General features: G+C 41.0%; 1 protein-coding gene across 5 annotated transcripts in view; it reads left to right on the top strand.

Annotated features, from left to right (window-relative positions):
• SHANK2 (SH3 and multiple ankyrin repeat domains 2) overlaps nt 1-24,984 on the top strand; it is a 359,601-nt gene that overhangs the window by 187,298 nt on the left and 147,319 nt on the right. For all 5 annotated transcript variants that reach the window (XM_057408748.1, XM_057408747.1, XM_057408746.1 and 2 more), the window contains one exon: nt 9,407-9,482. In XM_057408748.1, coding sequence (XP_057264731.1) covers nt 9,407-9,482 — 76 coding nt within the window. The remainder of the gene's footprint in view (nt 1-9,406; nt 9,483-24,984) is intronic.

The following is a 24,984-nucleotide window of genomic DNA, read 5'->3' as shown; positions in this document are numbered from 1 at the left end:
TTGAGCCTTTGTAGGAAACTTTACACGTGGATGTCTCAGGTACTTTCCCAGCAGTCGACTGCACTGCTCCAGTTTCAGGTAGTTTTGTACTGGCTTATGCTTCACTCATAGAGTATTTGCAGGGAAGATGGAGAATATGAAATAAGGTGTTATGATTACAGTAATTTGTGCCACAAATCAATTCCAAAGAACTGGAACATCACACCATCTGAGGTTTTTATTGCAAGAAACCATCCTGACCTTCAAAATAAGTAATATTTTCAACAGATTATATGGCCAGCAGGCAACAGATAAACAAATCTTTGCTCTGCCTAAATTGGAAAACCAGGATGCCTTTATTCATGTGTTTAGCTGAAATTTGGGATCAACAATGAGAACTGGTTTTTATAAAGTACACACTGCATATTGCTATATGTAGTAAAGGATTATGCAGTCTAATGCTTCATTTTAGACCTAGTAAAAGCTGTATGTTTCAGCAATGATCAGACTGTGTGCAAATTGACCAAATCCATATTTGGTTGGTTGTGTGTTACCAGTCCAGGTCAACATCCATCATTTTACAAGCCAAGTCTGTAAGTCTTGGGGCAAAGAGGGGAAAAAAGTACTTCCTCTTCCAACTGGTTTCTTTTAATGGCATCACCCAAACCTGTCTGGATTGCTCAAGACAATGAGTTTAATCCTCCCTTTCACCTGACACTACGGACCCAAACCTCCATTGCAGGACCTGCACTGGGCTGATTAACTGTTCCCCTGCACATGGATTATAAATGAGAGGAAGAGGGAATGAAGGCCTGCAGAAGTCCAACAGAACAAATTCTGAAGGAAAGACCAAGTGATCACTACCATGGTTTGAAATTTGTCTGCAAACGAGGGAAGAGCCAGACAAGAATAAACTTAGTCTGTGGTGCCAGCTCTGTAAACAGGTTAGCAAGAGGTTGCTTAACACAGGGAAGACCTAGTTCTGAAACTCAATCTACCTTAGAGATTTGCTGCATCTTAATGCACCTACAACTTTGCTTCTTTGTAAGGCACACATGCAAGCCTGTGAGGTTATGTTTCAAGTCAGAGTTAAAACTTAGCAACAGAGTTGTTCAGGTAAGTGGTAAAGTCATCAACAGAATAGAGAATTCGCCTATTTAGCTCTGTAAGCCTTATTCACTGTAAGAAGCACATGCTTCAACAACCGTTTGCTGTTCTTTTCAGGTATAAGTGAGCTTTTTGATAAAGTAAAACCAGTGACATGGGAAACCAATGTTCCTCCCCAGCTGTCTCTCCAGTAGATCTACCTTGAGTATTTCAGTTATTAAGGTTCCTCTTGCAAGCAAACTTCCTGATGTGCTACATCGATCAGCCATTTCAGCACCTTTTGTGAGTAAGCTAATTCACTCCAGCTTCCTTCTCTAAGGATGCACAGGGGAATTAATATCAGTCTTCCTTTCTTGTTTGAATATAGGAGATAGCGGGGAAAAATGAAAGGCAGGGGGACATCCAAGAATCTGCTATTCTGGTCAAGGAGTTGTCTTTGAGACATTCTTACACCTATTTTCAAATCTGAGAAACTTCAAAAACCACTGAAGATCTGCTGTTTATCAGCTTCAACTGAAAGGAAAATGGGCTGAGAGCACCACCCTGAACAAAAACTGAGATTTAAAATCATCTGCAAGCTTAGGAAGAAGAAAAATGAATTATGGATAAAGCTATTCATTAGTTTACAGCTCGTGATGCTTTCATCGTGGAATCATAGAATGGTTTGTGTTTGAAAGGACCTTAAGATCATCCAGTTCCAAACCCCCTGCCAAGGCCTGTCCAACCTGGCCTTGGACACTGCCAGGGATGGGGCAGCCACAGCTTCTCTGGGCACCCTGTGCCAGCGCCTCAGCACCCTCACAGTAAAGAACTTCTTCCTAATATCTAAACCGAAATCTCCTCTCATCATATTTCTTTTTGCTTGCTGCTCATGGTTTATCCCTTCTAATAAAGCAGCAACATTATTAGTTAAGATCTGCAGAGATATGAAAAAGGTAACTGTAGTTTCTTCAGAATTCTTGGGTGGAAATACCTGCAGATTTCAGTTTTATGAGTTTTCATACCCCTCTAACAGAAGCAGGCTGTGCTTGCATGCCTTCCCAGCAATCTTATGAACTCCTAATTCATTCCAGCCTCAAAGTGATCCGTACTAATGTTCAGGAGGGAGGGAAAGCCTGGCCCAGATTTTACAGACAGCACGTAGGAAGAACTAATGCTCTGATCCCTTCACTGCAGCAACTTTTCCTGTTAAAGAGTAATGATCCTGTGATCAAATAGCTAGAGGCTAATTCCACTTATATTTCTTGATCACATTGTTGCATTTTTTGCACAGAATCCAAGATCCTACTCTGCTTGGTTTGGAGGAGGATCTCTGAACTTAGTATTTTCTATGGCTCAAATGACTGCTTAAAGAAAGAAACAGGAAATACTACGTTAAACCGTTGTATCTTAGACCTGAAAACCCTTTTCATTTATTAAAATCTTATCTACCTTTTTTCATGGAAGAGACCAGTTTTGATGAATCTCTATTTTCTAGGGAGGAAGGGAAATAAGTAAAATAGCTTATTGAGACTTCACAGTATGTGGTGTGAAGGGGGGTGTGTGTGTGTTTGTTTTAATTTGGTTCTTTGCTGGAGCAAAGTTCATAGTTATCACTTACTACTCAAAAGCAAACGGCATGCTCACCTAGTGAAGAGTTAAATCAGTGAAAATCTGAAAATCCTGAGTAACACACATGGAAAGGAAGGGGCCGGGGAAGGAGTAGGGTGACTCTTCACTGACAAAATGCTTCTGGCTTCGGAAATGTGACATTTGTTTCCTTAAAACATTGTTTCGCACATGCTGTAGATCACATTATCATTTAATTCAAAGCTTTTTAAAGCTTTAGTTAGGCTGTGATTCGACAGTAACACTGGGGTCAGTTTGGATATTACAATTTTCATCTAAATCAAAGCTTTCCAAAGCTGTGGATTACATTATCAGCTAGATCAAAGCTTTCCAAAGCTTTAGTTACGCTGTGATTTGATAGCAACATTGGGGTCAATTTGCAGCGCGTGGCCTTTGTGTGAAGCAGGCGGGTAAGTGAGTTATGTCTGTCAATCTGGTCACATAAACCAACAGTTTTTGACAAGCATGGAATATAGTACAGGTTATCCCACAACAGCATGGACCTGTGATGCTTAGTTTATTTCATACATGCGAAAAGCAGGTGCTAAACAAATTTTAGTGTAAGAACATCCACGTTTTTTGAGACATGGTTTTTAACAAACCTGCTGCTGCTTTTTGCTGTTGCTTCATCTACAATAGAGATAATTTGGCATCACTTAGTATGGCAAATATTTTGAATACACAGGTACTTAGGATGGGAAAATAGATGTTCTTAGTGACGTTTTCAATCCCATACGCTTTTTCACTCTCTAAGATTACTCTTAGTTTTATCTTCTTCTTCTTCCTTTTATAATCTTTTAAATGTAATTTTGCAGGGTTGCGATTTTTTGTCATACGATAGGTTCAGTTTTAGGAAAGGCCCATAAAAGAGGTGCAGTCTTCTTGCAAAACAAGCAGCTAGATAATGGCTAGCACAAGTGCAGTTGAGTTGTGAACTTGCGTTAACTTTATGTACTATCTGTGTAGCTGGTTGTAACAAAGAATTTGAGACTGCTTTCCTCAGCCTCGAGTGACTTTTGTTCTAACCCTCAACATAAATAGCTGTGTAAGCATTTTTTTCCACAGAAAGGAGGAGTTGCACTGTGAAAGCCTTTAGCCTCTGACAACTGTTGGATATCAGTGTGCAGACTTATTTCATGCTGCAAATGGGCTTAGAACAGATGGAAACCCTTTCTGCAGCAAGTAGGCTGGAGTAGCAGTGTAACGTGACTTCTACAATCCATGATGTTTGGAAGGTGTCTGCTGCTGTGCGTGGTCTCACCAATATCACACATAAATCAGGCTCTTGCACTTTTATTGCTTCTGTTCACCCTGTGGATGCATCGATCACTCTAAACCGTACCAAGAGTGCTGGCAAGAGTCTGACAACATCCCCTCTGGCAGAGCAGCCCCTCCAGTTTCCTAGGAAACCCGGCAGCTGAAATGCCCTGCCAGGAGCAGCAGGGAGAATGAAAGGAAGGAAGACAGTTGCTCTGGGAATTTTTTCCCCTAGTTCTTTCCTCTTCCAACCAATATCAAATATGTAAGCAATCTACTACAAATAATAGTGTCAGCATGGTAACCGGGCTGTCTGCTGCAGCATGCCTGCGATAGCTCTGTGCTCATCGCTGAAGAAATAGAGCCCCATTAGCTGCCTTGGTGGGTTAGAGTCCAAATTTCATTTCTTGCTTTTCATGGCAGTGATATTTCAGCTTTTGATAATGTCTGCAGGCGCTGCTGGAGCCCTGGGGTCAGTTATGAGACTAACACAGTGAAGCCACAGGGAAGGCATATTCATATTTCTCAGTTGAGGGAAGCCATCTCTCCTCCTAAGGTGCAAGAAGAAAAAGAGAAAGTGTTTTTCAGCTGCATCTTAATTATAGAACCATAGAACAGTTTGGGTTGGAAAGGACCTTAAGATCATCCAGTTCCAACCCCCTGCCGTGGGCAGGGACACCTCACACTAACCCATGTCACCCAAGGCTCTGTCCAGCCTGGCCTTGAACACTGCCAAGGATGGAGCATCTACCACTTCTCTGGGCAACCTGTGCCAGAGCCTCACCACTCTCACAGTAAAGAACTTCCTCCTTCTATCTAACCTGAACTTCCCGTGTTTAAGTTTGAACCCATTCCCCTTTGTCCTATCACTGCAGTCTTCTCCATGTTCACCTTTCTTCAAACCCTAGAACCTATGTTCTGGAATGGCGGGGTTTGAGTCTGTTCCTTACTCAAATGTCTGCACCAATAAAGGTTTCTAATGAAGAACCAGCTAGGGCTTTATCATTCGTATTACCACTGTTGCACAGGGCAACACTGAGAAGAGACCAAGAAAAGCTTACCCCATCATTTTGTTCCCTGCAGATTCTTCTGTGGCTCTCATCATATCAGGACTCACATTTCTCTGAGACAGCCCATTAGCTAATGAGAATAAACCTCATGGATGGTTTGGGTTTTTTAGCAGAAAGTGGGGAGCTTTATGTTGGTGATGTGTTCTTATGGAAAATAGCCTTGGTAGCTGTAGAGGGAGCCTTCATTTTCCCATAGATGGATAGATGGGTTTTTACCCTGTGGACAGCCACGCAGTGCACTGAGAGCTGAGCTGTTAGTCATGACCTTTATCCTGATGCTTCTGACCGTGCATGTCCCATAGCTGTAACCTAGAGGTGGATGGAGGTCTGTAGAGAGAAAGTCTTCCAACCAACTATAAATACTAGCCAACAATACAAGGGAGTAACTGTAGTAAAATATGGGCCTCTCAGGAAATGTAGAAATTTCCAATGATACGCCAATGCTCCCTTTTTCTGTCAGTGTAAAGGAAACTGCACTATTTTTGCAAACACTGGTATTTCATTCTGCCTCTTAGAATAACTTTTGAACTGATCCAATTTGATGCAATGATATTTCATCTGTGCTGACAGATGTTCTTCTCAGTAATAAAGCAGTAATAGATGCACTGCTAGATAACGCTTTTCTACACCTTCTAGTCCACATCTTCTTGCAAGTCTTTCTAATTTGTGTGCACCCAAGTTCAAAAAGAAATCCTACAGGTTTCTGCAGGTAAAGACTCCATAAATGATGTAAAGTTTATTAGTTTTACGTGGTCCTACCTTTGCTGGAAAGCACTCTGATTCAAAGTGCTGGTCTTCAGAAAACCTGGGGATGTAAGAACGGGTAAAATCTGGGACCTTAGTGCTATTTTAATAGTGCTATTATGCTATATATGGCTTGAATTCAGAAAAGCATTTGTTAAACAGATGCCTATGGGTTCTTTGTATTCTTTAGTCAAATTTGAGAGAGGAACCTTTATTTCCCCTTTTTTTTCAGTGTGCAGTTCATTATAATGGCAGATTCCTGATCCTTCCCCCCTTTTTGTATGCCTGTACTTATGCTGCATAATAGGAGAGCCTGGAATCTGAGTCAGAGGTTAGGAAAAGAGGGTAATTAAAGACCTTCCCCAGCAACCTGGGAAACATACCCCTTCTTTAATGATTTCCCAAATAATCCCTGTGAATGCAGTTGCGCACAGAGAAGTGGGGAATGTATAGGGAGACAGGGAGCAGATACAAGCTGTAGCTGAAGAATGCTGGTTTGGCAATACCAAGGAGCTGAACAAAGCTATCTGTCTTACTGCGCCTTTCCGTCCCACCCACCCACTTTGTATTCCTTAATAGCACTGAAATATCATGCTACAGAAAGCACTTGCTGCAGAAGAAACATCTGGCTCCTTGGGGCTCAAGCAGGAGATTTAGGATTTCTGAAGTAGCCTTCCTCTTACTTTCTTTTAATTATTTATACGTGGCTTCTGCAAACAGGCTGGTGGCAAACTCGAAGTGGAATCCAGGTTTATGGTTTTCTGTGTTTCTTCTAATTATGTCTCTTGGTATTAATCTGATTTTTAGGACATTGTGAAAAAGAATGTTGCTTGATGGGGAAAAGACTGTAATTCATGTAGGTTGCTTTATTCCACACCACTGCAGGGCCCTGGATTTTGAAATTAAACCTGTCAACTTAGTAGCAACGGCATGACCCATAAAATTCACTGAACCCCTTCCAGCACATTAAGAGTTACAGTCATACAGTGAAGTACTTCAAAGCCAAATCTCTCTGAGCAGCTGTCATGTAGCCTTGGGTACCGCTGATGCTCACTACACTTACAGCTCCTACTCTGTGAAAGGCAGCATGGTGCCCTCTAGCCTTGCAGCTCATGCGCTGCCTGGCTGAGCTTTGGTTGGGTCTAGGGGGGTCCTGGAGCAAGTTACGTCCTCCTTGGCTGTTCCAGAAAGGCAGCGGGGTAAGGGCAGAAGGAGCTGGGACCTGGGGTGAAGGTAAGGCTTTTTTTGGCAGAAAACATAGTTGTAGATGCGTGACAAAGGGACAAAATAAGCCTATACAAAACTATCAGATAGGATTTCCTTGCCCATAGCAAGGGGTTGGAACTAGATGATCTTTAAGGTCCTTTCCAACCCAAACCATTCTATGATTTGTATTATAACAGAGATTTTCTCCCTCTTTGGCCAGCCTGTGGGAAGGCCTGATAGTCTCCTCAAAACTTATATAAATGTAAATATTTCTGGTTATTTTTTGTACTGCTTCTCTTGTATCTTGCAAATTGGTGCACTACTGTGAAGAAACGTTCAGCCAGCTGCAACCTGCATATATATTTTCAGCCATAATTCCTCTGTATTATGTAGGTATTGGTATTTATGTCTCCAGCTGGCAGCGCTATCTATCTACGTGTCAGCTCTACTGGTTAAGGCAAGGGAAGATGCATTTTGTCAGCCTTTCCCGTGCTGTCTCCTGCAATGTGCTCCTTGCTCGGGTTTAAAACCTGTCATCCTGCTGATGTGTTTTTTTTCTCTCTGCAGACCAGCATTTGGTCATCTGACAGCACTACCTCTCACAATAACTTTTAACAAACCGAGCTTGGAGAACTAATAACATCTCTTTGGATGGAGTCAGGCTGTCCTTCAGTGAAAAAATCCCTGTCCTTGAGTGAAAAAACTCCAGCCATGCAGATGGGATTTCCATGGTCACAAGCTAAACCAGAAACTTTTCAATTTGCTTTTTGATGTGTGTTAGCCTGATGTGATGTGATTGTATTTGAGGACCAAGCTGTGGTTAGGCAAGAGTTTTTCTTGTCTCAAAACCTGCAGTTTCTGCTTAAGTGTCTTCCCTTGAATGAAGAAGCCATAGAAAAAGGGGCTGCTCTAAAGATACTCGTCTGGAAAAATGAATACATTAAAACAATATTATTGTGGTTAAGGCTGAGTAAGACTTAGAAAATTGATTTGAACAAGGATTACTCTAATACATAAAGCAACCAAAAGAGGTTTCTTACTCTCTTTTTTGTTAAAGTTTTACTTTATTTGAATGACTCTTTGGAAGCAGGCTTCTGTGTGTTTTCCTGTCATTCTGAAGAAGGATGTGACAATGAATTCCCTCCTCTACAATCCTTTTGTCCTTCCCTAGAAGTGTGATTTACACGCACACACACAGTGACAGCCTTTCAGCAAAAGCCCTTTAGATTATGCTTTTGCTGCCCAAACTAAAACAACCCAACAATGGAGTAGCTTCTGCATCTTTCCCACGTGCTTGATTTATTGGTGCTCCTGTAGGTAGCAACTGAAAGCAGTAAGTGAGGGAGCATCTTCACAGTCCTAGAGCAAGAGATATATTTAGCTCTGTTGTTCTATAGGTACAGTTGTAAAACTACTTGTGAACATAATGTTCATAGCCCTAGAGGTTGATTTAATGCTGATATGGGAACTGCTTCAGTGGGATGGATGTTTTTTTCCTTAGGAAAGTGCATAAATATAAGATTTTAATGTATTTTAGGTTTTAAATACCCTTTTTAGTAGATACATTGTTGTATTTCTTTCCTTTGTTCTTCATGTATCCCAGATATGGGGTTTCTTTGGTTTCTGAATCACCCCTTATCCCCTAGTTGTTTGGAGTCTTTGTTTTTGCTGTGTAATAGTAGTACAAGTTTCACAGTACTGTTTCCTGTGAGATTAGATTGATGGTGGTGCATGTGGGCAGCCACTTCCCCCCCTACCTCATTCTCCATATGCCTAATAAAAATCATAGGAATAGCTCTAGTTTTGCGAACACATGTGTGTGTTTAAACAAAAAATACTGGTTTGCATATTTTGGTGCTGTTTTTCCAACCTTTCTGGAATGTCTTGCTGGTTTTTCTTCTTTCTTTCTTACTGTGTTTAGCTTCTAAGTCCAAGCTCTAAAAGAACCAGAGGTTGGACTTGAAAGGTTTTAGCCACTGAGGATGTGGGTGAAACTTTAAAACTTGGGAATGATATGGCAGGGGATCTACAAGAACTTCGCCTTATCCACTTGATGTGTGTGATGTGACAGATAATGTCTCACCTCCAAAGTCAAATGTTTTCAGAACACCTTGAAACCATGTTAATTCACTGTAAGGGAACAAAAGGAAATGGTTTTTGCTGTGAGGGCGACTGAGCACTGGAATAGTTTGCCCAGAGAGGTGGTGGAGTCTTCCTCCATAAGGATATTCAAAAGCAATCTGGACGTGGTCCAGGGCAGCTGGCTGTTGATGGCCCTGCTTGAGCAGGAGGTTGGACAAGTTGACCTCCAGAGATCCCTTTGACCTCAACCATTTTCTGCTATTGATGTATAGCAGAAAATCCACTTTGTAAATTAAACCAGCACTTGATAAAACAGCACAGAAATACTATTAAAAGTTCTTTTCTTTGTGCAGAAACACGATCAGATAGAACAAAGAAGCTGTTTAGACACTACACAGTTGGATCCTATGACAGCTTTGATGCTTCCAGGTAAGAATTTCTCTTTTTGGTCACAATCTGTTTACAAAACCTTGCTGAGATTTATTTAATTGTTACTTTTGGCTTAGACTTTTGAGGGGAAGAGGGAAGCAGGTTACTAAACAGAGCTGCTCAAGATACCATTCTACATCTAAATTGGTTTTTCCACAGCTTTTTCCCTATGGGATGGGTCCACAAAAATAGTGAGAAATGAAGGAATGAATATCACTATTTTGTTTTGACGAGTGGTGGAAGAGAGCAGCCTTTCACAGAAGCAGTATGTTCCAGCTGCTGCCACAGTCAAGAACCACTCAAGTTGTTGGATACTTCAAAAGATCAGGCCTTCTATATCTGTTCACAGCATCATAGCTGCTGACAAGAATCTGAAATAAGATTTTGTGATTAGTTGTTCTGAATGGTATCTTTAGATCCTAAGTAAAAATTAGGCAGTTAAGGAATTTAGAAATCAGGTTATTTATGTGCAGTTTCTGCTGAGTGGTCATGATTTTTAAGCAGGTTCTTCTCCCACATGCCTATACAGTCAACTTCTGGTGGAAATGATGATTTTTAAAGCACAGAACTTCAGTTAGCTGTTGTTGTCTTCTCATAGTGGCACACGGAATCATTACACTTGTCTCCTGACTAATCACAGCTTGGGGGGGGTTATGTTTTCAAGAAAAACACCTTTTTTTGTAGGAGAATAATTCTGGATCATGTCAAGCAATGATGGCAGAGTTTCATGCAACATGCTATTTAAAAAAGGAAAGAAAATGTGGTAACTGTTGGTTTTATTATGTGGTTTTAATCCTTGTTCTGAGGGTCATGCTTAGTTTCAATGTCAGTTAATTTGGGGAGGGAGGATAGAGTTCAACTCAGCTGAAGTAGTTTGGATTCCCAGGATGTCCTTCTGTGTTCCTGATGATTGATGTGTGGAGCTCTGAAGTCAGGGGCCTGCTGCCTGTCCACAGTATACAACTCATAATGATTTGTAAAATAGAAGTGTGCAGTCCCTTGAGTTGTGATTTGAAAGAGTCTTGTGATGCTGGATGAAGAGGAAAGGTTTGGTGAGGCAGTGAGAGGAAGCACAGACTTATGGCTGACTACAACCATCTCATCTTGGAAGCTCTGATCTTCCTGTTACTGTACATGCTGAGGTATGGGGCATCAGCTCTTGCTGCCGCGACTTAAGAACAGAGAACCCCAATTCAACATCTTATATGTTCCCCTACCATGATCAGCCAAGTTATCAGTTTGTGCTGTTGGACAGGGGTTTGATTCGCTGTTGATAGTGATAAAGCTGTCAATGGAAGCTGTTAGCCTGCACTATGAAACACGTAACTGTTCCACAGAGCAAGCTCCTTGGTTACATTTCCAGTGAGCACAGTTGGCTTTTTGCAGGGTTCTTTCGGTGATGATTACTAACTGAAGTTCATAGCCTGGTCTCTATTTCAGTGTTAGTGGAGAGGGTTGATTGTGTGAATTAGAAGCTGTGGCCGCAGCGCGTTGACTCAGAGATAACAAATCATCCCTACTGCTACTTTCTAAGAAAAGAGTTTTTCATGAGAAAATGTCATTTCCATGAAAGCCTTTCTTCTTTATTTTATTTTTATTCTTGATTCTAAAGCATTTGGATTTATTGTTGTCTTTTTCCTCAGCAAATTCAGGTCTCTTCCTGGGAGAGAACAATGCCACTTGCCTTAGATAGTCCTCTGTTGTTTAGAGAGGTTACTTTGAAAACAGGAGGCCAAAAGCTGTGTTCAGGCTTAAGGGCTTGAAAGTCATCTCAGATTTGTCTTTTAACCCGTGAGCTGTTGGGGATGAGTGGATTCTACTCTGCTTTTGGGAAATCATGGGTAGTATGTGTGATGTTTGGAGGATATGGAGGGAAAAAGGGGAGATTGATGGTTTACTTTTTGATTGGCTTTTCTCCTCTTAAGGTGTTTGTGCAGTGCAGCAGCAAAGCTCTCAAAAAGCTTCCATTACCTAATTCATGTCTACAGCTGAGCAGGAGAGTTCATCAGATAAACTGATAGGTTTTGTACAGCCTTATTGTTGAGAAATGAAGTATGAAGCATGTCTGAAACGGTTCCTGATTCTGGCATTGATAGCTGTGAATTGAACAGTAAAAGGGAAAGCAGCAGAGTTCTGGCAGCTGCTGAGTAAAGCAAAGTTTTGCAGAAAGCTCAACTTTCCACAGAGAATCTGAAATGCAGTGGGCCCCTGTTGAGGGGTAGTAGAAGAAATTGAGAGGGAAAGGTAGGAGAGGGTAGAATTAATGGGAAGTTCCAAGAAATGCAATGGAAAGGTAGGCTGCTTAAGACACTTCAGTAGAGAAAAGTGCAGTGATTTTAGACTTTTAGTAAAGTAACACTAGGAAAACTAAAAGACTGGTTTTGGTGTCCAAGTTTCCAAGCCTAGTTAGTTGCTGCAAAAGGTGCCTATAACTACTGTGGTACGTATAATGACTTACTGTAATGATGCATTTATAGGGAACATACTCCATGAAGAAAGGGAAGCTTCCTTTTTTGTCCTTTATGAACAAGGCATACAGTGAAATGCTGTTCTGATACTTTCTTTCCTAAAAAAAACACAGTTTGAGGCCTTGCTGTCCTAAAACTGCAACTGCACCCCAAGCTGCATTTCAGATCCTCGACTGGGGCTGCAGCTCAGCTTTCTGTACAGCTAAATGGTAATTTTTCTGGTGCTTATGTATTGCTGCTAAAGCAAAAGAATTTGCATTTAAGAATCTGACTGGAGATTAGTAGATCTTGCTAGTATGTGTAGATTTAATTGCCAGGATGGGCTCCATCAGGGAGGGGAATTGTTAAAAGAGGCTGTCAAACAGCAGTTCTCAGTATTTCCAAATTTGTACTGCTTTGAATACTGTTTCTGTTATCATTTCCTATCAAAGTAGGGCAAGGTAGAGTGAAACAGATTTAACTGCTTGTTGGAATAAACATTTATCAGAAGGCAGTTGTGCCTATGTACTGAGCAGAGCTTTGAAACCAAAACATTACCAAAGCCGATGCAGTTCCTTTCTGGAGATGATGTGGGGGAGTGCGAGGAAGTATCAGCTCCCTTCTCCTTTTCTTTCCCCCTTCCAAAAGGGCAAAAATTGCTGAGTAGAAACACTCTGTTCAGAAATCTATATTAATGGGCTTATTCACATGCAGGAAAATACATTGTACATGGCATTTTTCATCTTTAGGAAAATGTGCAGCTTGAGTAATGGGGGTTCATTAAATCCCAGTTCAGCTTTGCATAGGAGATCAGTTATCCATACATTAATGCTTCAGGAAAATGGGTAGTATACTTAATAATATGTAGAAAGGCAGTGAGATTTGCTTGCCAGCACAAATAGTCATTAAATATCATACAAATATAATATTTGAAACTACCAGATCTAATGTGTTCTCTGCTTCAAATGCTGATGGGATGCATTAATTCTGTTACGCACAAATGACGTTGCTTACTGCGGCTGTCACATGTTGCTACTGCTGACATTCCTTTAAGGCATTCCTTTACTACTTTATTAAACCCTTTTAAGAACTAATTATTTTTAATCATTTTCCTTTAATCTGATGCACATGGGCAGATGTTGAAGGGAAGGACAGGCTTTATTGTAATAGCATACATGTGAGAGAAGGTAAAGTTTCTTAGGCTAGCAAGCGCTCTTACTGGATAGACAGGAGGAAATGCCCTGGACATTTATCCTTGGCTGCAGCTCTGGAGGCTAAGGTGGCAAGTGGGATGGGCAGAGCTTCCTTCTGCCTCCATAGATGGAGCAAGCAGGCAGGACCCATGCTGTCAAACCCCAGGAGAAGCATGGCCTGAGGTTCTACTTGCTTGAAATGCCTTGGAGCCACAGAGAAGAGCAGAAAGCAGGCATGGAAAGCTCATAGAATCAAACTATAGAATAGTTTGGGTTAGAAGAGACCTTTAGAGGTCATCTAGTCCACCCCTCCTGCAATGAACAGGGACATCTTCATCTAGAGCAGCTTGCTCCAAGCCCCTGTGTCCAGCCTGGCTTTGAACACTGCCAGGGATGGGGCAGCCTCACCCTGTGCCAGCATCTCGGCACCCTCACCATAAAAATATTCTTCTTTATATTTAATCTCAGTCTACTCTCTTTTAGTTTAAAACCATTACCTTTTGTCCTGAAAAGGAAATACACCAACCAAGTTGCAAGGAGATAACATAAGACTGCTTTGACATGTCTCTGGAATTTTGTGTCATTCCTGTATTTGCTGTCAGCAGTGGCCAAGAGAACCAGAGGACACTGGATTTGAGAGCTGGGGTGGGAGCAGATCCCTTTGACTATGTTAGGAAAAATGTTTGCTTATGTCAGTTTTAGGCTGGATGGGCAGGATTGTCACCAGGAAAGCAAAAGCTTCCAAAGTATTAGAAATACTCTTTAGAAGTTAAAGTTCAGGACAACCTTTAATTCAAAGGAAATTATTTGTAGGCCTTAAATCAGTTATTTCATCAAGGTTAAACTCCAGGTTAATAGCAGAGATTATTGCTAAGGCACAGAATGATGGAATTAGAAAAAAATCTTAATTAAAAATAAGTTTAACCTTTAGAAATGATAATTTTTATCTGCTTTTGAACAGAAGTGAGGGAATTGATTAATTCTCTCAAGGTAGGACAGTGGATTGCTCAGTCAGGAAAAGCAGAGAAAAGACAACTTATCAAAGTAAAGTATATTAAAGAGTTTAATTTCAAATGTAAAATGTTACTAAATGTGATGTGAGTGATGTTGAAGTGGGATCTTGGTTTTCGTACTCCAGAGACATAAATAATAGGAGCAATTGTGGTACTATGGAAAGGTTATAAACTTGATTTGGTGGAAAACATGATCCAGTCGCTTTCATGGATTTGGAAACTTTCAAATACAACAGTGGAAGGTTTTACTACTGCAATAATTGCATTATCTCCCTCCTACCCCCAATAGAATAGTGAAATAGCAAAAGTCAGTGGCGTGATTTAATGCCACCTTCAATGCAATTATGAGGCATGTGCTAGAAAGATTTCCTGCCTATTCTATGTCTTCAGTTTTTTCACAGCCCAATCACCTTTCGTATCTTTTCTTCTTTTCTACCCATTTTAACTTGTACTAATCACTGCATGGGAGAAGTTTTCTTGGTGCCTTTCCTTGACATCCTATGGCTACAGCAGTATTACGAAGCTCACAGGAGAGGATGTAGTAATAAACAACCTTTTCCAAAGGCTTGTTGCCACAAAGTTAATGATGGGACCCAATTAATTCACCTTCTGCTTTTAGTTCTGGATGAGGAGAAAGAGGAAGATAGGATTGTGGAGTCTGTGAGGTACGTGTAAGAAAGCTTAATTAAAAGCTCCATTCATTAACCCAGTCAGGTGGCAGCATCCGTGTCTCATGAGCGCAGAAGCTGACAGAAGCAACTCCTCAAGAGCCAATTTACATACAACCACCTAAAAAAAATGAGAGCTTCCTCTCAGCTGTGCTTCCCAGCAGTTCTCTGCTGATGTTGTCATCCGCGCTGTCAGATGGAGCAGCACAAGCTTTAATCCTCGACAGCTCAGACACTCTCTGGCACAGCTGAAGCTGCTACCCCGGTAGTTCAGCATATGCTATGTAGTGCTTTTTATGGTTGTATTTTTTAACCTGCAGGGTCTACCTGTTGAATAGCTCAGCCTTTGTCCCAAAGTTGTGATGCAAACGGTGTTGTCTTCACAGTTTAAGCATTAGGTGTGTTATGAAGCCATTATGCTTTTTTAGGGGAAGCTCCCAATCTGATTGTCGTGGTTTAAACCCAGTCAGGTAACTTGTTCACTCACTCCCAGTGAGTGGTGCTGAGCTGACAACAATCGAGGTCCGTTCCCCCCCCCCCCCTCACTGGGGCTCTCCCCTTCCCCGCTCCCGGAGGAACGGGGAGGAGGATCGAAAGAGTGCAACTCCTACGGGTTGAGACAAGAACAGTCCAGCAACCAATGTACAACACAAATCACCACTGCTACTATCAACTACAACAATGATAAGGGAAAATAACAAGGGAAGAGAATACGATACCACCGGCCAAGAAAGCGAGTTCCACCCGGAAGCCCCTGTCCTTCCGGGTAACTCCCAGTCACCCCCCACCCTGGCCATGACGTGCTGTGGTATGGAATACCTCCCCGGCTAGCCCGGGTCAGGCGCCCCATCTCTGCTTCCTCACAGCTTCCCCTCCTCCCTGGCAGAGCATGAGCCTCACAAAGTCCTTGGTCAGGGTAAACATCACTTAGCAACAACCGAAAACATCGGCTTCACCAACACTGTTCCCAGGCTGGAAGTCAAAACACAGCACTGCACCAGCTAACACAAAAGGAAAAACATGACTGCTACTGCTGAACCCAGGACACTGATGCAGAAATACTTTCATCTAGTTTGAGGCCTAGTTTCATGTGGATATTTTACATAAGTAGAGTCATAGAACTGTAGAAGGGTTTGGGTTGGAAGTGACCTTAAAGACCATTAACTGCCAGTGATGGGGCAGTCACAGCTTCTCTGGGCTTCCTGTGCCAGTGCCTCACCATTCTCACAGGGAAGAACTTCTTCCTAATATCTAATCTAAATCTCCCCTCTGGCAGGTTAAAGCCATTCCCCCTTGTCTTTTCCCAAAGCCCCTCTCCAGGTTTCCTGCAGCCCCTTTAGGCACTGGAGCTGCTCTAAGATCTCCCCTTCAGGAGCCTTCTTTTCTCCAGGCTGACCCAGCCCAGCTCTCTCAGCCTGGCTCCAGAGCAGAGCTGCTTCAGCCTTTGGGATATCTTCGTGGCCTCCTCTGAACTCTCTCTAACAGCTAGATTATTCATGTCTTTTAAATATGTGTTTAAAAAGGATGGATACCTTTTGTAGAATTCTGGTGATTGCAAGTCACGAAGTACATAACACTAGACAGGGAGCAGAGGGACCTTTCCCTGGTTAAGGCTTAGCTGTGATCCCATTGATGTGTTCTAGAGAATGCAGCATGTCCTTGCTGAGAGCTGTCTGCTTGTGCTCAGCCATTGGCTTGGCACCAATCTGTTAAATCCTGGCAAACAATTTGGAAGGAAGCAGCATTCCATAGAGAACAGGTCTTTCTGCAGTGACATAACTGATTTTTTTGGTTTTGCTGTTGGATGGCACCAGTTTCACTGCACTTAATGTTTTCTGGGTGTTCAGTTGATCTCTTGCAGAAACTGGAGGAAGGATGTTAAAATGGATGCTGTTCATTCTTAACAACAAATCCATGATTTCTGTCCCTTTATTCTGGGATTGATACATTGATAATAAATTGAAAGTGATTTGACCATTCTTCTTAGCTGCAGGCATAGACTTTAAACATAATCATTGGTTTCCTGTGGTGGAGAGAAGTAAAAGCAATAGCATTTGAAGCTTTTTGCACATATACATAACTCAATTTTAATCTGGGAGATGATAGCAACAATATGAGTATGCTCATAGTTGTAATGAAGTGTATAGCTATAAGCATGTGATGTAGTGATGTGGTTACATCTGAATGCTCGCTCTGAGGTCTTAATGATATATGATCTCTGCAGATGCGATATGCTTGGTTCTTTTAGGCATAGAGAACAGTCAGCACAAGCCAAATTATAGACCACAAAGTGTGTAAAATGTTTTTGTGAGTGTATATTATTGCTTTCTTTCTAAGGTATGTTGTTGGGCTTGCCTGATGCCTGCTCTGAATTAATTCATAGTAGTCTGATAGTGCTGAACTGTTCTCAATGTGTGAGGCCCAGAGACAAATGTGGCTCATTTTAACACCTTCTGCCTCACACACTTGAATATAATTCAGTATAATTTGTAAGATTGCATGTATGTGTAAGCAATAATTAAGACATTGTAGATTTTTTGGATCAGGTAAAGATGTAAAATGGGAAGGTTTTCATTTGCAGTTATTTAATTTCCAATGAAAACGATCTTACTTGCAAATCAGCAGCTTTGGACTTTGCCTCCCCTGCTGTTGTGTGCTGCCAGGACTGAGCTTTTTATGTCAGTGACTACAGAAAATATTTAAAGTAATTGCTAAAATAGGAGGTAAAAAGGGTGGATGTGTGTGCATGTATCCGAACTGTAGTATCTCTTCTTTGAAATCTGGAGTGTAATTGCATGAAGATACAATATGAAATTCTAATACAATTACAGTAAAATGCAGAAGGATGCAGTGAGTTATAAGGGTTTCCATGAACTCGTAAGTGCATTTACTGCCTTAGTAGTGAAGTTTGTTTAAAGCACTTCAGTAAGATCCTTCCTTTAGCAACTAATGCTTTTGAAAGTAATGATTAAAATTTGTCAGACGTGCAGATGTTTGCCTACAGTTTTAGCAGTAAAGTGTTAGCAAAGAAAGACCAAGAGTTTCCAAGACCAAAGCTGGAGTAAAGAAAACATAGCCTTTCCCAAATTAAAGCTTAAAATGCTCTTTCTGAAAAACGTTAAGGATCTACCTCTGCTGCTAGTGAAAACTTGACTGTGTGAATACGGGTAAAGAACAATCATGTTTGCAAGGGTTGGTTTGGTGGATGTGCCATTTCCTGCACAGCAGCCGATACTCTCAACTTCAGTTTTCCCTGTAACTCCTCTGACAAGATGCTGAAGGACAGGATGGATTTATGGGTTAAAACTTAAACAGGGGAAGTTTAGATTGGATATAAGGAGGAAATTCTTTCCTGTAAGGGTGCTGAGGCACTGGAATAGGTTGCCCAGGGAGGTTGTGAATGCTCCATCCCTGGCAGTGTTCAAGGCCAGGTTGGACAAGGTGATATGATTTAGTGTGAGGTGTCCCTGCCCATGGCAGGGGGGTTGGAACTTGATGATCTTAAGGTCCTTTCCAACCCTAACTATCCTATGATTCTGTGATTCTAAATGTCAGGACCGAAGCAGCAGCCTGTGTCCTGTGCATGGGGAGGAATAAAGTTTTGTACATTACAATAGAGAAAATTAAAGAAAACATAGGAAAAGGAAGTGGAAATGATGGAAGATGAGGACAGCAGAAAGGGACTGTGAGGGTGTGATACCAGGTTAGTTAGGAGGATACATAATTCCATGCAAGGATAGAGGAGAAGAAAATGGATTAAAATGTTTGCTTTTCAGGGAGCAGGAGAGTGATGAAGTTTCTGACAATGACTGTTTTACATTCCTGTCTTTGAGCCTCCACTGTGATGGTTTAGATTCCTCTAGGTGACCTTTAATTCCCAGCCCCACTACACCTTTGGCTGCCTTCCTCTCACCTCATCACTAGATGAGCAAAAGCTGACATATGGTGCCTCTGATTGTAAGTGATGCATTTTTAAGTCTTGGCAGGCCAAAAGGAACAAATAACTGTCATGCTCACACTGTGGGCATTCCTCCAGTGGGAGCAATGACTTAAACCACTTTGGCTTTTCTCCTCTTTCCTGCCAGATTTTCACAAATATTGGTTGTATTTTCAGAAGTTGATCTACAAGGCAAATTCTCAGGTTGACTGACAGGCAACATATGTCCTTGTTTTCATCTTAAAAAGAAACTGTCCAGAAGTCAGGAAGGGGTTGACATCCGGAAGTAAATCTGGAAGTAAAGCTGGTCACTTCTTTTGAGCAAAACATAAGGTTGGTGGGAGGAGGATGTTTTGTCTTAGGACAAAATAGATGTGCTGGAGTTGTATGGAGTTGCTGGAGTGGGGTCAGACCCTGTAAAAAGGGACCTGCTAAATAGCAAGCTATAGCTTGTGTCAGAGTGTTCCCCTGGAATAAGGATCTGGGCTCGAATCCCATGTATGTTAGACTGCTTCACCTTAAACCTGTACCTTGTGTTACTGATGAATGCCAAGATCCTGGCAGACAGATCGATTCTTCATCCAAGTCTTTTGCGACTATTACTCTTTCCCTGAGCCAAGAGGCAGATGCTAGCTCCAACCTCAGAGGTTGCGGCACGCAGGTTGGGGATGCTGGGTTGGAATGATTGGCAGATATGCCAATTGAATAGCTGTATTGCTCGGGTGCCTGCTCTCTCTGACATGAAATGTCTAGAAAAGGCTTAATTCAGACTAAAATATATTAACAAAGGATTTACTTTAATGAAGAAGGATTTCACTAAAACTGACTTTATGGCAAAATTTGGAACGGAAGAACAGTGAATGTTAAGTTAAATACGTGCACTAGGAAAGAAGGGCAACTGCATGGTTAGAGAAATGACTGCTACCTATGTGTCTTGTAATTTCTTGATGTTTTGAATTAAAAAAGCATGTTGGGCACAGATAAAAGGTCTCAGAATTATGTTTAATTGAGAACTAGGGCTCATACTGAGTAGACTTGTTATCACTTGAACATGGGGATGCTGTTCAAGGCTAGGTTGGACAGGGCTTGGAGCAACCTGGTCTAGTGGGAGGTGTCTCTGCCTGTGGCAGGGGGTTGGAACTTTAAGGTCTCTTCCAACCCAAACCATTCCATTGTTCTACGGTTCTTTAAACTAGCATTACAAAGCCTGACAGCATAGCACTGTCAGAGTTGTAGAACAGTTGTAACTAAAGCAGAAGTGGTTCATGCCTCTACTGTAAACACTTGAAACATCATAAATTCTGAAATACACTTAAAATCAAACTCTGTGAATTTTAATTACTCAATTGAGCTGAAATGATAAACCAAAATCTATCAAGTACTTAGAAAAGCTTCACCTTTCCAGGAATTATGCGTCAGTGTAACCAGTGAGCCACGGCTGAATGTCGAAGGAAGGGGGACAATAAGGAGAGATTCCAGTTCAACATTCACTTACTTAAGAAAATAAATAGCCAATTTAAATAAAGCAGACTTCAGTCTCTTCATCAGGTGGTACAGTCAGTGATTTCTTGCTGCTACTAAAGTTGTGGGCTAACCTGGCCATGCATTGAAATAAATGCTGAAAAGGATGATGGTGTTAGACAGGAAAAGCTGCTCAGGGGGACATTTCTCAAGTTGTTTTGCAGATAAGCAAATAAAATTTGGAGTAGGCTTGAAATAACTCAAGGGTTTGGTGTAATTTGAGAAGTGATGAGAGGAGAGAAGGCATTTCAGAAGAATCATAGAATCATAGCATAGTTAGAGCTGCGAAGGACCTTAAGATCATCCAGTTCCAACCCCCCTGCCATGGGCAGGGACACCTCACACTAAGAAGTACAGTTGCCACGTCCTTTTGGATGTTAGTGAGATTGTAAAACCATACGGTGATTTTTAAAGGGCTACGTGAAAATTAAACTCTAATTGAAATCACCTCTTAGTGTCTTTCTAGTAAAATCATAGAAAATCAAAGTTTCTCACTCAATACTATATTTTTAATGCTATTGGAGAAGAGTGGGCAGATGTTTTCAGAAGAACTTTCCTTCATGTCTGTGGTAACACCTCATTTGTTTCGAGACAGAACTTGAAACTTGTAACATGCCTTGTACTCAAATGTCATGAAATGGTACAGGATCTTCAACAATGATGATTAAAGCCCTGTACGCTTCAGCACAATGTAGAATTTGAAGTGAAATACATCTGCAAAGCTGAAATGAACAGTCAGGGTTACTCAGACTCCTTGTGATTAGAGCTGTATTTCGTTTCCAGGGAATGCAGGACAGGGGGATGGTTATTCCTTCTGCTTATCGTAGCAAAGAAGGTGTGATGGAAACCCAGAGGGATTCCTTAAAACTAAGTTGAAACTCATGGTTAGCATTCCTGGAATCACCAGTCTCTTCCCCCTATTTCATAATTTACTTATGTTAGGCTTTAGTATGTTCAGACTCTCTGGTTGAGTGAGCAAATCGAGTTATGATTCTGAAATGTCTAGTGAGTTTAGGAATAGTTACAAAGACCTGCAGTGTCAAACTGCCACCTTAAAGGGTTTGTAACACATTTTGAAAGCGTTAATAAAACACTTTTTTTTCCCCTGAAAGTGTGACTAAAGTGTATTACAGAAACAGAAATGGAGAGATCCTGAGGAAGGCAGGTATAATCAATGAAGCATAGACTGGTTTGGGTTGGAAGGGACCTTGAAGTTAGTTCAGTTCCAGCCCCCTGTCACAGGCAGGGACACCTTCCACTAAAGCAGGTTGCTCCAAGCCCCATCCAGCCTGGTCTTGAACACTGCCAGGGATGGGGCAGACATAGCTTCTCAACCTGTGCCAGTGCCTCACCACCCTCACAGTAAAGGATTTCTTCCTTAGTTTAACCTATTATATGTTCATGTTTTAAAGCATTGATTTTCTAAGAACAGCTGAAGAAAATGGTTATTGTTATATATAGTTATGGTTTTGTACACTCATACCAGCACCTTAGTATCTTACTTCCCTGGATGTACCTTTGTTACTTGTCCTGTTTGCTAACCTTGAACGCATAGTTTTCCTTGTGTCTGGGGTTGCCTGTGATAACACTGACCATCTTTAGCAAAAGCATTTGGCAACTTATTGATTTTAAAAGCCTGTATAGCAAAGGAGTGCTGTTCTTAATAGTTATTATTATTCCTTTTGTGTAAATACTTTGTATGTTACGATGCTTAGGCAGAAAACTCCTGTTTCTGTGTAGTTCAGTGTCAGTAGCAGGGGCTTGAACTGCAGCTGGTTTGAGGTAGAGAAATACAGATTTAAAAACTGAGGTGGATAAATATTCTGGTTACCTAAACATTTGTATGTTTATACAGTCCGTTCAGGGCTCATAGTACAAGTGATGAATATTAATACCATAATAGTACAGGCTTAGATTGTTCAAATGCTTGATAATTACAACTGAAAATTGCTACTAAGTGTTAGGTATAAGTGGAGTGTGCTGTAGCCCAAATACTAATGCGGTTGATGGCACATCTGTATGAAATGGCTGGAAGGTCTCTGCGTTACAAAACTCTCCTGTTCTATACCAGGACACTTGCCTAAATGTTTCCTGTTTAGTTTTTGCTCTGCGTGCTGCTTGAATTGACCCTTCTTTTTAAAATGCAAATGAAATTAAGATAATGATGCTTCTCTTTTTTTTAAGCTCACTTTGCCACTCTCCTCACCACACCATGCTGGTTTGTTTTCTCCTTACCAGTGCAGAGGCAAGAGAAGAACAACATTCCTCTTAAAGAAGAGTGTATATAGACTCATTGTATTCTGTGTGTACATATATATTCATATATGGATATCTGTTTGTCCATATACATGGGCACACATGTATCACACATATATATATACGCACAGGTATATATTGTGTGTGTATGTATATAGGATATGACCTTACCATTGAGTTTTTTCCTCTTCATATCCTATCCTGAGATTTCTGTATCATATAGAATCAGGCTTTTACTGGATGATTTCTCTTTCCAGGAGGTTGTTTGACTTCCTGTTTTGCCATGTCAACACGTTACTTTAGTGGTTGCAGTTCCAGCAACATAAGGTGAGGACAGGAAAAAACCTAACAGTGGTACTAGCCATATCAGTCAGCTGAGGTGTTCCTTGGGATCACCTACCCCTACACACCAAAGAATAGGATATGAAGTATCATTAAAGGGTGGATAAAAGAATGTGGACTGATATATATACATAGAGGATGTTTGTCCTTAGTTCTACGTAAAAAATAGTTTCTTTGCACTTGTGTTACAAAATGTAATGTTTCTCTTTCAAACCTATATTTCTTTGTAATGTTCTATAGCGTAAATTCAACAGATTATACAGCATTGTTACCATCTTTACCATAGGCTACTTCTTTGTGTAATTATGGGTAATCTTTGGGGAAAATGGAAAAAGTAGCACAGTCTTTCTGACTTCCTAGTTGTTATGGAATCACTTCATGACTGATATTAGTGGGTTTGATAACTTAGTGAAGAACTGTTCATTTTTACCAAGGGTATCAAGTATTCAAAATCCAATTCAAAATTGTTTACTTGTTTGAAAGTGTGAATGAAACACCTTGTTAAGTGGAAGAAGTAATGCACCCTGCAAGGCTTTGCTGTACTCTGTCATTTCCTCTGGGCAATAGAAGAATTAGGGAGTATCTGAATGTCTTTTATGGCATGCTACAGCTTGGCATATGCCTCTTTCATCAACAAATGAATTTCAGCTTAAAATATGCAGCCTTGTTTTTCTCATGATCAAAGATCTGTGTGATGTTCACTGAACTCTGTAGAAACAGCACAGATAGAGGAGATCAAAAAAGACAACTATATGAATATAGGAAGTAGATAGCAGCATTACTGAAGCATCCTCTTTTCTTTTCCCACTCTTTTACTTGGCCTGAAGGTCCCCAGCTAAGGAAGACATAGCTGTGCTGAGTTAGCCATTCATACATGAGGGAAATGTAAAGTTGGCTGAGGGGAAGTTAGAGTTCTATTGCAATTTGAATTTATTTGCCACAAATTATAAAGCCAGAGAGAACAACAGTACAAAGATGGTGGTGTCTCCTTCCCTGTGCTCTTTTGGTTTTTGCCTGAGTGCCAGCAGACATTGACAGACAACCAACAGTTGGAAGTCCAAGTAAAGATACTGTCATTAGATGCTGGAGTTTCTTTGAGAGCACCTGTGAAGCTGGAATCCATAGGAAGCACTAAGCATTTTATTCCATGCTTATGTCCATATGGAGCCCTGATTTTGTAATTGTTGTTTTGGTGAAACAGCAGAATGACTTGGAGTCCTTGTAATCGTGAATGCCTCATGGAATGATGCTTGTTCTCCCGTATAGCTTGAAGACACTAAAGGCTGTTTTGAGAACTGTGTTAGCGTTTATGGATGGGCAGCTTTGTTGCCTCCAAATACGACATCTAATTCAGTTTTAACAGTAAATGTTGTGCTAATGGGAGAATTCTGGATCGTGATAATGAAATCATTGTTTTGAGAAACAGTTCAACTTCAGCCTAACTCCACTTTAAATACAGTAACTCCATGGAAGAAAATGCAGGCTTGCAACCCAGTCCCGTATGTGAGGAAACGAGAAACAATTACATCTGTGACTTCCTACAAACAATGCTGATGGGTTTTGGCATAAGGAAAAGAAAGGGAAAAGTCAAACACTGCAAAGGAAGGAAACAATGTTTTTACTTACCTATACCCTGTTGTGAAAAAACTCTTGGCCTCAAATATGGAAGAGCAGAAAGGACAACCCTACATTGGTAGTTCTTCCGTGTGACTCTGTTCATCCCTTCTCCATCTTATATTACTTGTTGTCCCATCATTATACTCCCTGGACTTCTATCTTTACCAAGTAAGAAGTTTAACGGCTTAAAGATTACTGTTCTGCAGTATTTCTGTTCTAATGACAGGTTGCGCCTTCCTCGAGTAAAATATCAACCGTCTATACTGCCTTCCTCCCAAACACATCTTGCTGTAAACCTTCGGGTAAACATACTTTCTACAGGAAAATCATTTAGGCTTGTCTTATGTGACTGAAATTGTATTGGCAGGATTGATCTGTTGTGCAGAGCAAGTCTTCATGTATTTTGACTCGGGGCAGGACAAAATATGTGATTGTATTTTTATATTGAATATCCTTTGTAAGAGTATATTGTGCTTACAGAAAGCGTTGCTAGAAGGTAAGAATAAGT

Source organism: Pezoporus wallicus, unplaced genomic scaffold (assembly GCF_028554395.1).
Source record: "Pezoporus wallicus isolate ANWC-B61680 ecotype Strahan unplaced genomic scaffold, APGP_CSIRO_Pwel_v1 contig_6382, whole genome shotgun sequence".
NCBI classification, from domain to species: Eukaryota; Metazoa; Chordata; class Aves; order Psittaciformes; family Psittacidae; genus Pezoporus; species Pezoporus wallicus.
Note: the sequence above shows the minus strand (reverse complement) of the source record. Positions and strands in the feature narration are given on the sequence as shown.